The 16,308-nt window shown below is 37.2% G+C and overlaps 1 protein-coding gene across 4 annotated transcripts in view; it reads left to right on the top strand.

Annotated features, from left to right (window-relative positions):
* The window catches only part of HEATR5B (HEAT repeat containing 5B), a 93,900-nt gene that overhangs the window by 28,757 nt on the left and 48,835 nt on the right, over positions 1 to 16,308 (top strand). For all 4 annotated transcript variants that reach the window (XM_084623749.1, XM_084623751.1, XM_084623748.1 and 1 more), the window contains exons 10-18: positions 1,059 to 1,309; positions 1,766 to 1,877; positions 3,477 to 3,629; positions 3,966 to 4,065; positions 5,136 to 5,245; positions 7,769 to 7,932; positions 10,409 to 10,584; positions 11,549 to 11,654; positions 14,728 to 14,918. In XM_084623749.1, coding sequence (XP_084479875.1) covers positions 1,059 to 1,309; positions 1,766 to 1,877; positions 3,477 to 3,629; positions 3,966 to 4,065; positions 5,136 to 5,245; positions 7,769 to 7,932; positions 10,409 to 10,584; positions 11,549 to 11,654; positions 14,728 to 14,918 — 1,363 coding nt within the window. The remainder of the gene's footprint in view (positions 1 to 1,058; positions 1,310 to 1,765; positions 1,878 to 3,476; positions 3,630 to 3,965; positions 4,066 to 5,135; positions 5,246 to 7,768; positions 7,933 to 10,408; positions 10,585 to 11,548; positions 11,655 to 14,727; positions 14,919 to 16,308) is intronic.

Below are 16,308 nucleotides of genomic sequence, written 5' to 3'. Positions count from 1 at the left end.
ATGTGCCTTTTGCTGTTCCCAGGAAAAACTGCCCAAGTTCGGCCAAATTATAAGTCTTTGAAAAATCTCAGCTTGCACATGTTCAGTGGAGAGTTGTTAGCATTTAACAACAGGTAGATTATCTGAAAAATGTCTGTACTGAGCATGCTGCAGTGCAGGGGCTTTGCATGATTTCCCCTGCAGTTGCTTCTTGTAGCTACTGAGGGGGTACTGTGGCGTTGAGCATAGGAACTAAGGGCAAGGATACTCACTCCTGTGCTCTCAGTGCTCCCCTTGTTGGCACCCAAGCACTGAGAAGAAGGAAGACGCGTGACTCAAATACAGTGGGGATAAGAGCTGGACATGGGGGTGATGGAGGGAGTAGATTGGGACACAGAGCCTATTGGAGGAGACTTGGACTGGCAGGTGACAGAAAAACTGGGAAATGGTCGGGGAAGAGAGACTAGGGCTGGCTGGGAATGGAGACTGGGATGAGGAGCCCAGGGGAAGAGACAGGCCCTGGGTACATGAGGAGGGTGCTCTTGAGACTAGGATGAAGAGTCCAGTGGTTAGGGGAGGGGAGAAGACAGGACTGGGACAGGGGTAGAAGTCTATATGACCCCTAGAGCACATTCCTATCCAGAACCTGGAATGGATCCCAAGATTTCTGAATCTTGCTGTATCTCTGTTGTCATTAAATATTTGTGAAACCTACTGGCAAAATGTGTCTCATCCCCCTCTAGTGGCTGTTTAGGATGGCAGCCCACTGATGCTCTGTCACCTTGAGTTCGAGTGTCAGAGGCCTGTATTGTGGATCTAAAGGTTCCAGTCCTCCTGATAAACTGTTTGGGGATCAGTATGATGCCATGTGATAGAATTTATTTCAGTTTATTTTTTAAACATGTAGGAAATAACACACACAAAATGATGTTAAAAGAAAATTAAGGTTGTAAAATCAAGCACTCAAAAGTTAGGAAACACCAGAATTAAGGCTGCCTCTGCAACATTCAGTTGGGCCCCTTGTATAGATACATTGTGATAGTCTTTAATTACATGATCATGTATTGTTTTTTTCATAGGGCTACTGGAGACGGTAACCTCAGTTCTTCTTCATCCAAGCATGGCTGCTCGACTAGCTGCTGCATGGTGCTTGCGCTGTGTAGCTGTGGCATTGCCTTTTCAGTTGACTCCATTTCTGGATAGGTGCGCTGAAAGGCTCAACAATCTGAAGACCTCACCAGAAGCAGTTAGTGGCTACAGTTTTGCAATGGCTGCTTTACTAGGTGGAGTGCATCAGTGTCCCTTAGGTATTCCTCATGCAAAGGGAAAAGTGAGTTGATGATGAAGAACGTTTAATCTCTGGAATTGTACTGTAGTGAAAGATATTTGTACTGAGAAATAAATGTTCCAACTGACTGCAGGACACTGACCCTTAAAACATAGCTGAAACCTAACTAATGACTGATAAAGAACAAAAGTCATTTTTGGTGTGCTTTTAGTTATTGTTTCACAGCTTTGTTTTCTCGTTGTGATATCAATTAATTCTTGAAACAGAATTTAATGAAAACACAGACAAGTTGACTATATAAGCATTGCACATACATAAGAGTAGATATAACCTGCCTAAAAAGTAATCTGGTCTTTACAAAATGTAAGATTATTTGTTTGTTTATTTGAGAACATTTTAACATACAGTAGAGCATGTGTAATAGGTTACTTTGTGGCACCTTCCTTAGCTGATTTAACTTCTATTTGAAATCCATTACTCTTTATCCTGTTGTTGCAGATGGTAGTCAGTATTGCTGAGGATCTGTTACGAACTGCTGCTCAAAATAGCAGACTGTCCTTACAGCGCACTCAAGCTGGGTGGCTTTTACTTGGTGCACTTATGACTTTAGGTTTGTACAAGTAGTTGCTTTTTATTTTAGTTATATTGTTTTAATTCTTGTCCAGCATTTCTGATGTATCTGTTTTGGTAAATACACTTTGTACTGGAGCAATCAAAAATGTAGCACAAGATTATTTATTCTAGGAGGAAAATTACTCTGTTTGTATAGCATCATGTTCATAATTCAATAGTTAAATGTTCATTTATCCCTTTTTAAGTTAAACTGGAGTGGTATACTGATGCTTTTATATAAGCTAAATTACCATAGCAGGTCACAACATTTTTCTGTTTAGTTCTGCATTTAGCAATAGCAAGTAGCTGATGCCTTGCCGGAGGGCAAACCCCTTCCCCCATTCTATAATTAATGTGCCTTACTTAATTATGTAATGCTTTGATAAATATGAGATGTGATTACCCATGTCAGTATCTCATCTCTGTGGAACAGTATAAATAATTATAACTGAACAACGACAGATCTGAATGGTCTTAATTATCGAGTTGTCTTTTTAAAATCCAACCCAATATTTGGCTCTGACCTTCTGTGGCAGTGCATTCTGCAGATTGATCATACACTGAGAGGTTTTAAATAGCCTCTCTTGAAATTTTAGTGGTTCAGTAACAATTTTCTAGTTTATATTATGACACAAGGTGAAAACGGGGCAGATCTCTGTTCACTGCTCTCAATCAGGTTCCCTCTCTAGTCTATTCTTTTTGCTCCAAGTAATCCTGGGTTTTGCAAATGTGTTGTCATATGCGAGTCTTGAAATACATCAAACTATCTTTGTTGCCCTTCTAGGGACTTTTTCTGTTCTCTTCTCCTTTTTTAAAAAAAAGGAGCTTGCAACAGTGGATTTTATGCCCTCCAGAACTTTTTCTAAAACTTTTTGAAAAACTTACCATTAAAGCTAGATACTTCCAGTTAGTTTTTTTGTTTGTTTGTAATGTGAGTAGGTTAGCTTAGTTAAAAGAACATGTCTTGCTCCAGCTGAGAATATGATGAAAAACAAAAATGGAGACTGGTGGTAGAAATCACTAATGTATTATTATAAAAACATCCAGGTTTTTAAAGGGACATTGTCAACTTAAATTTGCACCCAAATTTAGCATTTGTATAAACAAGACTCCGCAGAACCAAAGACTAATAGATATGTTTCCATGAATTAAAATAATCAATAAAAACAGTTGTTTGCAGTGTTGATGTAGCTATGTTGGTCCCAGGATATTGGAGAGACAATGTGGATGAGGTAAAATCTTTTATTAGACCAACTTCTGTTGGTGAAAGAGACAAGCTTTTGAGCTACACGTCATCTACTTTGTCTCTCTAATAAAAACAGTTGTTAGTCAACAAATAAAAATACCCTTGCAGTTTGTTTACAGCACTTTTAACCTAAAAATGAGAATGACTTCCTTTATTTTTCATTGTTCTAGCAGGAGGAAATGCAAAAAGTAAGGAATCAGTATATACAGTGAAAAGTAATTGTATTCAGAAATCTCTATTGCATAGCAATTTATTTTAGTCTTAGGTTATTAATTGAAATACCCTTATTTTTTAATATATTGCACATTATAAATAGATGCTGCAATTTCAGATAAACATTTCCTTGATTAGGTCCTTCAGTTGTTCGGTACCATCTACCTAAGATGCTGCTGCTATGGCGAAATGTATTTCCTCGTTCTCTAAAGGAGCTGGAAGCAGAGAAAGCCCGAGGAGACTCTTTTACCTGGCAAGTAACATTGGAAGGTCGTGCTGGAGCTCTGTGCGGTAAGAATCACAAAGAAGTGGTGAAAGTTCATGTCCTGTTTCATTAGATGTATGCTAATTTCAACATCACAAATACCATACTCATACAGAGAATTTGTAATTCACCTCTTTCTATCAAAAAGTAATAGAAAAAGCATGCACAAAACTTGTTACATAATTAATTTTTTCCAGTGTGTAATCTTACTAATTGTTTTATGAGCTATGAGTTAATAAAAATGTGATTAAAAGTTTTTTTTTTAAATATATCCTGTTGGCATCTGTAGCTTGGTTACTTGCTGAAATTTATTTCCATTTCTGTTGCAATTTAACTTTGACTGAAATGTTTTACATTGATAGCTATGAGGAGTTTTGTTGCTCACTGTCCTGAGCTCCTTACTGAAGATGTGATCAGAAAATTAATGACACCCATAGAATGTGCCATGACAATGATGTCACAGTAAGTAGACAGCTTTTAAAATTCTCTTCTTGTCTGCATAATTTTTAAAGGGACAGGTTGAGGCTAAAAATGCCATTATTCAAACAAGCTTTACTGCTGTTACAAACAATGGCTTATATTTTCAATATGGAATAAAAAACCTAAGCTGTCACTGTTTCAGGTCTGAGTTTTACTTTTCACTGAGCCTGGGTATTGAAATTGGTTCAGTAAGTTTCACTTGTATTTCTAGTTAGTTTTACTTGTAGTTTCTCATGCTGTGACCTTATGTTGCAGTCCTTGAATTGCCCACAGAGCAGTGCTCATTTCTTTTTCTTGAAGTAAGATAGATTTTTGTTTTTTTTTTAAATTTCATGAGAACACTTATTTTGGTCTTACGTTTTGTAAAAGTTTATCAGAAAACTTATATTTTGGGCCTGTTTTGACTTCTCTTTAGAGAGACAGGGTAGGTCTGGGGAAGAAGAAGAAGAAAATGAGCTCTATGTAAGGTTGAAAGATTTTCTCTTTCACCAACAGAAGTTGGTCCAGTAAAAGATATTATCTCACCCACCTTTTGTCTTCCTAATATTTTGAGACTGACATGGCTGCAACAACACTGCATACAACAATTGACTTGACTTTGTCACTTTAAACTCCCTTTTTGATTTTGGATTTCCAGGTCAATAAATTCTTGATTCCTTAGTTAATTAGTCCCTTCACAAAGAATAAGAACATCAAGAAATTAGAAGTAAAAATGAAGTTTGTTAATTAAAGTGGCCTGTTAAACAATGTAACAGATGAAAAGGTTTTAAATATACATTACAGAAAACAAAACAAAGAGAGAAATTTACAGTAGTAGTAGTTTACTAATGTATTTTGATCTGCTCTTTGATTTGTACGGTGTTAAAGATCCTCTCAGTACTGTTACTTCTGAAAACAAATTAATAATCTGAGTAACTTTGTTCAGAATAGTTTTTTGAACAGTGTACTGTTATCTCAACTACCACTTATGTTTAAAAAAATTCCTAAATTCCCTATATCATAACATAATTAATGCTTGATTGTACCTAACTCTCTTCTTTTTCACACTGTAGCATTCCATCGGTAATTAAAGCCCATGGAGCTCATCTTAAAGCTAGTGCAGCTATGGTCCGTTTAAGACTTTATGACATTTTGGCTTTGTTACCTCCAAAAACTTATGAAGGTAAATAAATATATATTTTTAAAGGGAGTTACCAAATAAGAAAGTGTAGTTATGCCTTTTGATGGATTCTGTGGTGGGTAAGGCTTAGATCCATACCAGTTGAAAAAGAAATAATTGGTTCAAAATCTTTACAGTGCAGTTTAAATATTTAAGATCTAAATTCACAGTTAAAAGAAATGATAGAGTTCAAAGGTGTGACAAATCTTCCATATGTATTGGATTTCTGTGATTTCAGTGAAAATACAGGACTAAGAAGATCCCATGTAATTTATTCAAAGTAAAAGATAACATTAGTAAGATAAAAATGGAAACACTCTAGAGGATGAAGAATATAGTATTAGAATTTTAAATATTATCAATTTAGATGCATAATTTGTACACTGCATAGTACAGCACAATGCATACAGTGTATGTAATATATATGTACAGAAGATGAAGTTCCAATTTGTAGAGTTTTAAGAGAATTTTAAGTTTGTAGTATTTTATGTTTTATTTAACAAATACAATAAACTGATATAACAAATACAGAATGATATTTTAAGGCAGATACACAAAGGATAGAGATAAGATTCATTTCCTGGTTTTAAGTTTATGGTTTCTTAGTCTTTAACGTTAATGCAGTACTAGATTAATATACATAGTGGATAAAAATCCATAATTAAAAAACCTTAAAAATTAAAATTGGATATTTTTCTTTAAATTGGATCCTTTAAGTTACATTAAATACAGATTTATTTTTTAAAATAAACATTTAAAATTAAATTTGAAACTCTGAAAAATTAAGTTAAGGCCTACATTTATGTAATTTATTACAATCATTTAAATTAAATAAAAAAATAATATTAAGCAGTACATTTTTGCTTCTTTAAGTTTTAAAGAAAGTCAAACCACTTAACTGGGGAAGTCTCTGGATAAGTATGTGGAACCAGAGTTTACTTTGAAGATTTAAACCAACTTTTGACAGCAATAGCCTTTTGCAGTGCAGAGAGAATATTTTCTCCATTTCAGTTTATTCAGCTAGGTTAGTTCAATAACTACTTCATTCAAAGTTAAGAAACCAATTGGGAAAGCAAGAAAGCTTGTTTTCCTCTTTCATTCTGTGAATAGAAACTAGGTGTGAAAGGATAAGGTCTACTAGTTCTGAAATCTTGAAGGACATATTGACCAGCAACAATCACTACAGTTCTGTGATTACAGATTCTTTTTTTAATAAATCAGTTAGCATTAAAGGTAAAACATGTTTTGATAAACTTTTTTTTTCTTATGTATCCTGCACATTTAAGGTAGTTTTATTTAACTACTACTAATAAATACATATATACAACTTAAAATGCTGTTATTATGCATATTTAGTTGAATTTGAATTTCCATCCAAATAGACCTTGACACAAATCACAAGAAAAAATTAGTAATCATCTAGTAAATAAATGCATCATTCACTATAATAAAAAATGTAAAATTTAGGAATCTGAAAAATGTAAGTTAAGATATATAACTGTTCAAATGAATGTGTATAGATATAAATCCTCTTGCTTAGCAAAAAGAAATCTGGTGTCAAAGTTTTTTATTTAGTTGCAAACCAGAATGCTTTAACGGTCACCCACAAATGAGAATCAGTCTTTCTCTGTGGAAATAACTAAAAATTTGAAAAGAAAAACAAGATTAAAATCTGTTGTTTAAATTAGTGTTTCCTGTTTGCTGATTAAAATCAGCTTTGATTTAAATCAGTCCAAACTGTTGATGTATAAAATATATTGATTTCAAGTGTTCAAAAGGTTAGCATCATTAAGTTGACATCTAACTTGTAAATGTAACTGCAGTTAGGACAAAATGCTCATTTTCTTATTTACGTGTGTGAATTTTCTCGGAGAATTCTAATGAAGGATCATTTATTCAGTTTAGAATCCCTAAATGTTAGAAAGTGCACACAGTCCTTGGGGAAATAAATACACTCAAACCTTAAAATGGTTTTGTATTTTTCAAATGTTCCATATTTTCTGGTCCAAAAGAAATTATTTGTATTCTTTTTTTTTTTCATTCTGCATGTCAGTAATTCAGAGTTTAATAAGCTTAGATATGCTAATATATTATTACATTATGAAACAAGTCTATTAGATCAATACTAGTAGAGGGGACAAAGAGCAATGGTACATTTTTCTGTGGCAGTATGTTGTTTACAAAAATAGGCTCTGATCATGCAAATACTTACGCATGTGAGTAACTTTATGTGAACTCAGTGGGACCACTCACAAGCATAAGTGTTTGCAAGAGTGGGATCATGGTCTTGTAGGAGCCAGCATGATGCATGGGGTGAGGCACTGGGCTTTGGAGTCAAGGGTCCTTCCTGGGTTCTGTGTGCAGGTCTGCCACTGACCCTGTGCTAATCAAATGTACTGCTCTTTGCCTCAGTTTTCCATCTGTAAAATGAGAATAATGCTACTTGCCTGCATCTGTAAAATGCCTTGAAGTCTATGGAAGAGCCAAGAATTATTACTAGGTTTAATGTACAGTTCTGTTTTCTAGGATCATTTAATGCACTCCTTCGGGAACTAGTGGCAGAATTCACTTTGACAGACAATTCTGCTAATACAACTACATCGCTGCTTAGATCTCTTTGCCACTATGACGACAGCGTTCTTCTTGGCTCTTGGCTGCAGGAAACAGATCATAAATCAATTGAAGATCAGGTAACAAAAAAAAAATCAGTAATAAAACTCCTCTTATCCTTGGCTCTATTTAATAAAATCCTAAAAACTGAAACTGCACTCTTACTATGGATCTGGAAGACCAGTGTAATTCTACTGATTTCCAACCTTGTCTCAAAGGATTTTAAAGGTTTTAAAGCCTGCCATGTGCAGTGTAAATTTCTGGTAAAACTAGCTACTAAAAAAAAAAAAATCAGTAGAGAATATCATTGCACAGTTTATAAAGTTGTGGTTAGTCAACTATCCTTGCTTTTAAAGAGTGAATTAAACGTTTCTAGATTTAGCAGTAAGTCTCATAAATTTTCCCCCCAGCTGAGGTATTATAAAATCCAAAAGAAGCAGAGTTTATAATGGAAATTTTGTCACAGTATGAACATTGCAACTAGTGTTATACCAAAAAGGGACTCTTTTTTTTTTTTTTTTTTCTTAAAGCAACAGTGTGAAATCATATCCTTCGATCTGGATGGTGACATGTACAAAGTCTTATTGGGAGTAGAAGGAACTTCTTACATTTTTGAAGGAAATCTGTTTAGCTATTGAAAACATTTATAGGCATGTGAAAAATAAAAGATCTTGGGAAATTTTTCTTTTGAAGACCCTTTTAATGAATTTTTGCAGATAGTCAACTGTTAACATTGTTTCAGTTGTGCTTTGTGCCAGACATCACTGGAAGAAAGACAAGACACTGGGAACGTTGTTTAACTAGGCCACAACTTTTGTAATTAAATGCATCTGGGAAATTATCTGGCAATAACTCAACTAGTGTTGAGTGCAATAAGTCTTCTGTGCCCTCCCCTCTCTTCACTCAAAGCCTTAATCCTGGTCTCAACATTAATGCTGGGACTCCAATGGCTTCCTCTTGTACAAAGTTTAAAGGGGAGGCGAAAAGGGGCTTGATCCTTCTGTACCAGAAGTTAGGAGGCCCAGCTCCATTTCCCACCTTTAGGAGATAAGTTTCCCCTAATTCTGGTCCCAATTCCTCTGTTTTAGGTATCTGTCAGGCAGGGGCGCTGGAACAATTTGTATAGTGGGGGTGTTGAGAGCCATTGAACCAAACAGTAAGCCCTGTATATGAATGGAAACCATTTCTAACCTAGGGGTGCAGCAGGACCCCCCAGAAACCCTAGTTCCAACACGTATGCTGTCAGGTTGTGACAACATGAATGCTATAACCTAACCTGCCCACGTAGTCCCTGGACTGCCGAGGGGAAGGTGAAAATACCTCTCTGTCCAGGCTCATCTGGCAGTGTGGGAAAAACTCCTTCTCAGCCCCTAAAAGGTGACTAGTATGATGCCCACAGATGGCCCCAAAACCCAGCCCTAGCCTAATACTCAGGAGGCAGGGGAGCTGTTGCTCCCTGAAGCAGAATGGTACACTGGGTGGAGGTAAGGGGTTGTAAACCCTTCCCTTGGGTGCACATGGAGCAATGGCTGGATTGAAAGGTACAATGGAAGCCCAAGTCAGTTAGGATGCCTCCTCCCCCTTCTCAAGCCCTCAAGGAAGCTGAACTCCCATGAGGAGTGGGAAGGGAAAAAGACCTTCTTTCCCTTGCTGGCCCAGGCTAACCCTTCTCACCTTTGAGGCTACTGGGGTGAGCAGTCTGTTTTATTGTACCACTATTTTGTACCATTCTTCTCTATAAATTTGCGTTCCTATACTTGCATCCATAGATCCTTGTCTTCAAATTGCATATCCTGATAAATGAAACCTAGCACTGTTTAAAGCTTTTAATGTTTGGACTGCATGCATCCTAATGCCTGCATGAAACTACAATCTAAGCAGGTATATAAAGAGGCATGAAGAGGTCTCAGTGACTCCTCAGTTTCTGTTTGATCTGCCTGCCTAGGAGACCACAGAAGCACTAGCCTCAAACTATATTTCATACATTATTTATCACTTAAATAACAATAAATACTTGGTATGAGAAAGTTCACCACCTTTTTATTTATGGTTGCTGTTGTTTGATGGCATACCTGGATGAGAGGGTGAGTTTAAAGAGATGTTTGTATTATGTCACAGAAGTCAATTTCTAGAACACAGATTGGTCCGTTTGGGGAATCATTACTCCTTGAGTTGATACAGGATGTATGCTGCCTTTCCGCCTCAAGCCCATGCTGAGGAAACGATGGTTTAACCTTTTTCCCTGAAATGCTTCTTTGTGTTCACTGCTTCCCAAAGCTGCTATCAGAACCAAATTTTGTCACTCTGTCTTTTTAATTCACCCACCTCATCTGTACCAAGGGTGACTGAGACTGCTCACACCAAGCTGTTAACTGCTTTGAACGTTCTGGGATTTGCCTGGCTTTGTATGTAAGAGTGTAGTTAGAGAATTCTAACTGCTGGTGAGTAATCTAGTTTTAAGTTGCTGCATATGTAGTTTGGTTAATTCAGTATGTTCAGTATAAATATGTGCAAATATGTATTTAGAAGGTATTAATAACTTGTGGTTATTTGTAGCTTCAGCCAAACAGTGCATCTGGAAGTGGTGCTTTGGAGCATGACCCGTCTTCCATTTATTTGCGCATCCCAGCTGGTGAAGCTGTGCCTGGCCCCCTTCCCCTGGGAGTATCCGTCATTGATGCCTCTGTGGCGCTCTTTGGTGTGGTTTTTCCTCACGTTTCTTACAAACACAGGTCAGTCTAAGTTAATGTGCAATGCAGTGTATGGTTGACTTTCCTTTTTTAATTTAATGGGATTATAGTTCTCTCAAAAAGTAAATCTACTTCTGGTGTTCCATGTTCATTGTCTCTCAGTGGGTTCCATATCACATGTACTCATGTTAGAAGTAAAAGATCTTTTTCCTAGTTTACAGTCCTGAAAATTCAACGTAATGTGTGGTGAGGTCATTTTTATAATTGATTTAAAGTGTATTAGCATGCAGAACACTTTGCAGTAATTCAGCTTTGCAGTGACAGTGGCGTGGATAACTATGACAAAGTCTACCTGCATCTGAATGAAAAAACTCTGTAGCCTACATGCCAAACCACTGCTACCTGGATAAGGATCCTGGTGGCGCTATTCCCTCCTATTCCTGGCATCTCTAGGGGAAAGGTGAGGCACAAAGCCAGTTCATATTATCCTCCCCTCCTCTAATTTCTCAGCAGAATGTAGGTGGAAGGAGAGAATGTGAATTATAGTTTGCACTCTGCTTATTCCCAGCATTGTGTCTAAGGCGGAGGATAGTGAGGCAAGTGAATTTTTCTTCTCTCCTCTCCCCACAATTCCTGGTCATACTGCAAAGTCTCTCTGCAGTTGCTGTTTCTTCTAAGCAATCATTTCTTCTGAAATGACAATCTCTTGCTTGTGGCTGAGTTCAAGGCAGAGCCAGCAGAGTGTCAATCAGAGGTCTTTACCCCCCTCTGCCTGGTAGCATGTTCTCAGGCCACCAGGTGAGATGAAAAGATTTTCATAAGGCCCAATACGTTCTGCAGCCAAATAGCAAAATTCACAGGGCCTTGTTTAAACCCTTCTACTTTGTTTGTTTGTTTTTTCTCTTTTGCATTGGTTTTTTTCCCTTTAGGCAAAATGTATTGTCTTTTCAATTTATTTTTCGGAAGTGTCTCTCTCTTAGTGATGATGTTAATTGTTCTTTTGTAGGCTACAAATGTTGGATCACTTTGCTGAATGTGTCAAACAGGCTAAAGGTGTCCGTCAACAAGCTGTGCAGCTTAATATCTTCACTGCTGTTCTCAGTGCATTGAAGGTAAAACTGCTTTAAAATTTGTAACTGACAGATACTAAAATTCTCAGATTTATAGACTTTTATTTATAATGTTAAACACAAAAACTACATTAAAAGATCATTATTAAGGTTGCAAAGTCAAGCACTCAAAAGTTAGGAAAAGCCAGAATTAAAGTTGCCTGTACATTCTTAATTGGGCTCCTTTGTGCATGTGTGTTATGCTACAATCTTTAACTACATGATCACATCTTGTTTCCCCACCTTTAATTTGGGGAGAAGGGTGTTTTTCCTAAAGTAACCTGATTCTTTTTCTGAGTGGTAATAATACATTCCTTATCCTTATCATACTTGTGGACCAAACAGGCTGCTGCAGTCATCCAGCATTTTCACTCCCATCCAGTGTATTCAGATGTGATTTTGCTGCTACCTTGATTTGAAAAAGAAAAATAGTTTCAAAATTTTCTTCATATAGCTAAAATGTCCTTTAATTTAGTGACTGTTGCAGTGCAACCCACTGACATACCACCTAAAAATTTCATCTTTCCAGTCTGACGGAGTTTGATCCAGGGGTGAGGGGAGAGAATAAAAGCCTCCCCTGCCTGCGTGTCATAGGTAAAGGTAAAGCTAACTCTAATTCAGTAACACTGATATAATATTAACAATGCAGGTTGATGGGTTGACTCCCCTTTCTTGTGAATTAGGTAGGATTCGAGCAAATGAGACTTCCATTTTCAGTCTTTCCATTCAGCTAGCTCCAGCCCTTTTGTGTCTCTTGCCCAGTTTATATCCTTCCTTTACGGAGGTCAGTAGCAACTGTGGCAGCCAGGTTGTTTTGGTGGGCCCTCTTTGGTTTTTCTTCAGCCTCATCTTCCTTTTAGGCTATGTTTACACTTCAAGCTGGGGTGTGATTCTCATCGAGTTAGTGCAAGTATGTGCACATGAGCAGGAGAATCACACCCCAGCTCAAAATATAGACAGAGCCTTAGATTAATACTTTTAATTGTAACTCACTAATTTTTGCCTTTCTGCTGAGAAGATCATTTCCTTCCTTCACATGGAGTATTAGGATGAGAAGAGTCATGAATACACTTAATGCAGTGGTCATGTTGCATCCAGTTTCTTATGGCCACTCTGCAAGCCTTGACATTCTGCCCCAGGCTCTCACAGAGCACTTGTTTTCACAGTTCTTCAAAGTAATTGACTGCAGCAGTGGGAGTACAGGGTACTCCAAAGAGGGATTCCCTGGGGGCATGTTTCACAGGTGCAGAGACTGGATGATAAACAGTCTTCAAAGTAAAGATTTTTCTACTTCTCACAGACAGTCCACTCCCAGTAAACCTGAAACTTTTTCCCTACGGGAAACAGAATTGCTTTGTTTCAGAGTAGCAGCTGTGTTGGTCTGTATCTGCAGAAAGAAAAGGAGTATTTGTGGCACCTTAGAGACTAACAAATTTATTTGAGCATAAGCTTTCGTGAGCTACAGAATTGCTTTGCTGACTTTGGCCCTTTCCTGCTGAGATTTCCTCTCCTACCACACACACTTTATATTGTGGTGTACTGATTTTGATGCCACAGCCTATCAGATCAATTCATTCTCTTCAGCATCCAGGAACCTATTTGCCAGAGGGATGGGAAATCATACCATTGTTGTTCCTCTGACTGTGCACACTCTCTGTCTCTCTCCTGATACTAAAAAGAAAAGGAGTACTTGTGGCACCTTAGAGACTAACACATTTATTTGAGCATAAGCTTTCCTGAGCTACAGCTCACTTCATTGGATGCATTTGCTCAGAACTCCACGAAGATGAAAGCCAGTGTCATCAGGTCATTAACAGTGACCCCAGAAGTTCATTGACTGGAAATGTGGTGTCTTTCAGATAAGACAAAATTGATTATTAGTCCCCTTTAATGCCAGCTGTTGGAGACTAACAGGCCTCACCAGTTGCAAGTCAGTTTAGACCAGAAGAAAATTATCTCAGGAGACTTAATTTTCTTTTTTTTCTCATTTCAAGGGATTTTGCTCTAACAGTTTTTCCAGGCAGTGTTCAGATTTTTCTATTTGCAAGACTGTAGTTATGCAGTCAATGGCTAGCTGTTGAACCTAAATCACTCGTTCGGTAGACTAGGACAAGCTAACGTGATCTCCAGCCAGCAGTAGCAGTTGGGCAAAGTCTCCATTAAAATGTTACTCTCCTCTGTCTGACTACCTGAATGTTGCAGGGAAAATTTCTGGTTTCTTCCAGTATGGTCACAAATGCATGACTTTGTGATACAGGGCTTACTTCTGGAGTTCTTTTCCCTTTCTCTTCTTCCCTTAGTCATTATATCTACAAGTCCCTAAAACCTAGACCACCAGATACTCTTTCAGAAAGCAGCATGCCAGATGATATATATATGGACAACAGTCCAGATGTCCACCCGTCACTATCATAAAGAGCTGATTTATCATATGCTGAAGTTCTGTTGTTTTTTTACAATGATTCAGCTTACAGTTCTGAAGTTCTCTACTTGGTGTGCTGGTGAGAGGCTCAGGGGAGTGAGAGTGATAGAAGGAGGTGGAGTTAAGTGCGTGAAAACTGCAGTGTCTCTTTGGTTGTTGCCTTGCCTGTCTGATCTATGGGAGGAGCCAACCCATCAAGTTGTATTGTTGGAACTGGCTTATGGAAAACAATTAGCAAAGAACCATGCAATGCCATTGCTGTTGGTTTTGGAGGAAACCAGTTGCTTTGCTTTTTGGGGCAGAAGCAGAATATTGTTTTGGTGGTAGTTGGGTGTTCATGTAGTCTTCATTTTGTTTCTTTATTTGTATTAACATGTAACATTATTTTAATCTTGTTTTAAAAAAAAAAGAGAAAAAACCCTTGAGAAACAGGGAGAGAAGTAGAAATTAAACACCTTTCTCAAGGTGTGAGATGTAAGATATGTTCAGTTGTTGTAAGACATCACTTAAAAAATTAGGTAGCCTGTCTTATGAGTGAATTATCTTCTTGTGAAAATATCAGTTTAAACTGTTTTAAACTTGATTTCAGCAACAGATGTCAAAACATACTTTTATTCCTTTTGGTCAAATATTTTTTCCCATTTGTTCATATAGGGTTTAGCTGAGAATAAAAGCACATTAGGACCAGAAGAAGTCCGCAAATCTGCTCTGACATTGGTTATGGGTGCTCTTGACAATCCTAATCCCATTTTGAGATGTGCAGCAGGAGAGGCACTTGGCAGAATGGCTCAGGTAGTTGGAGAAGCAACTTTCATCGCCAGAATGGCTCAGTTCAGCTTTGACAAGTAAGTTGTTGTCACTTTGCCTCAAGAAAGGAAATAAAACATAGAATTGAAACATGTTCAGAAAATGTCTCTGCTAAATACAGTTATAGTTTTAAGTATATTTCCTTCATGCCTGACCACTTCGGGTTGGTAGGCCTAATCAGGTTTACAGATTCTGAGTTGTTTCATATGCTGTTACCAAGAGTGAACAATGACTGATTGAAATATTTGGTCTTCGGAACAATATTGTTGAACAGTTCTTGATGATCTATTTAAGGATGAAGAAACTGCTTCAGATAAAATAAACATGGCTGACTCTAAGTATGTGTAAAGTGTGGGGTTACCCAGAACAATGCATATCGGTAGCCGCATGTCATCAACACCTCCTCTCAGCATCTAGGTTTTGGCTTCTTTGTTGGCCCACAGTGATTTGCTTCTGTACTCCATCGGACTCCCCATAACTAATTAGGCCTTCAAAGATCTGTCTGTACTAAAGATTCAGGAAGATAAGTGTGTCCAATTTTTCCTCAGATGAGTACGTGAACTATACTCTAGTGTATTTCCTTTAAACTGGAAATTGGTCTTCTGATGATCCAGTTATGTTAAATTCATCTTCCCTTTTATGAATGGGATTAACTTGTCCATGTCTAAAAAGATAAAAAGTCTTTGTTGTTGTTGTGGTTGTTGTGGTTGTTTGCAGCAATGCAAAAGAGATTGCAACTTCTAAGTATAAAATCTTTCTTTCTTATAAAGGAAGAATCAGCTTAACTCAAATAGGCCAAAAACCATCTGGGGACATTCTTTTTGTGAAATAATTTGTTTCTTCAGTGGTGTCATTTCAAGGCAAGACTCTGTTTCTATTATAAATAAGGCAAAATTTACCTAGAGTTATACCCCTGGATCTCGGCAAACTAAGCAGTATCAGAAACTGTAAGGGAGAGTTCAGATTCTTCCTGCTGTCACCTAGATTCACACATGCTCTCATTCAGTGTTTATAGGTAAGAGTTTTTTTAAAGGAGTAAAATTTATTATCCTCAGCAATTCTCAAGAGATCTTCTAGATAGTTTAAGTATCTCAAGGATACTTATTTTCGTATGTTAAGCATTTTTCAAGATTTTCAATATTCAGAATTTGAACTTTGTTTTTATAATACAATTTGCTTGTAAGACTTTGTTTCTTCCCTTGAGAATCCATGATTTTCCAAGCACTGCTATGGTTTTGTCCATAATTTCTCCTCCAAGATCCATTTTATCAAGTGGATTTTTCAATTTGTCCATATTGTTAAGTAATTCTTGTATTATTTACTGGAGGCCTTTTATTATTTATATGTTTGCATACTACCTGGAGTGCTAAGATCTTACACGCAGAAAGACGAGAAATTACCCTTCACTTTCTTCTTTACAGGTATCCA

This window comes from Lepidochelys olivacea (assembly GCF_965140295.1).
Source record: "Lepidochelys olivacea isolate rLepOli2 genome assembly, chromosome: 3".
NCBI lineage: Eukaryota > Metazoa > Chordata > Testudines > Cheloniidae > Lepidochelys > Lepidochelys olivacea.
This window is presented reverse-complemented; position numbering and strand designations above follow the sequence as displayed.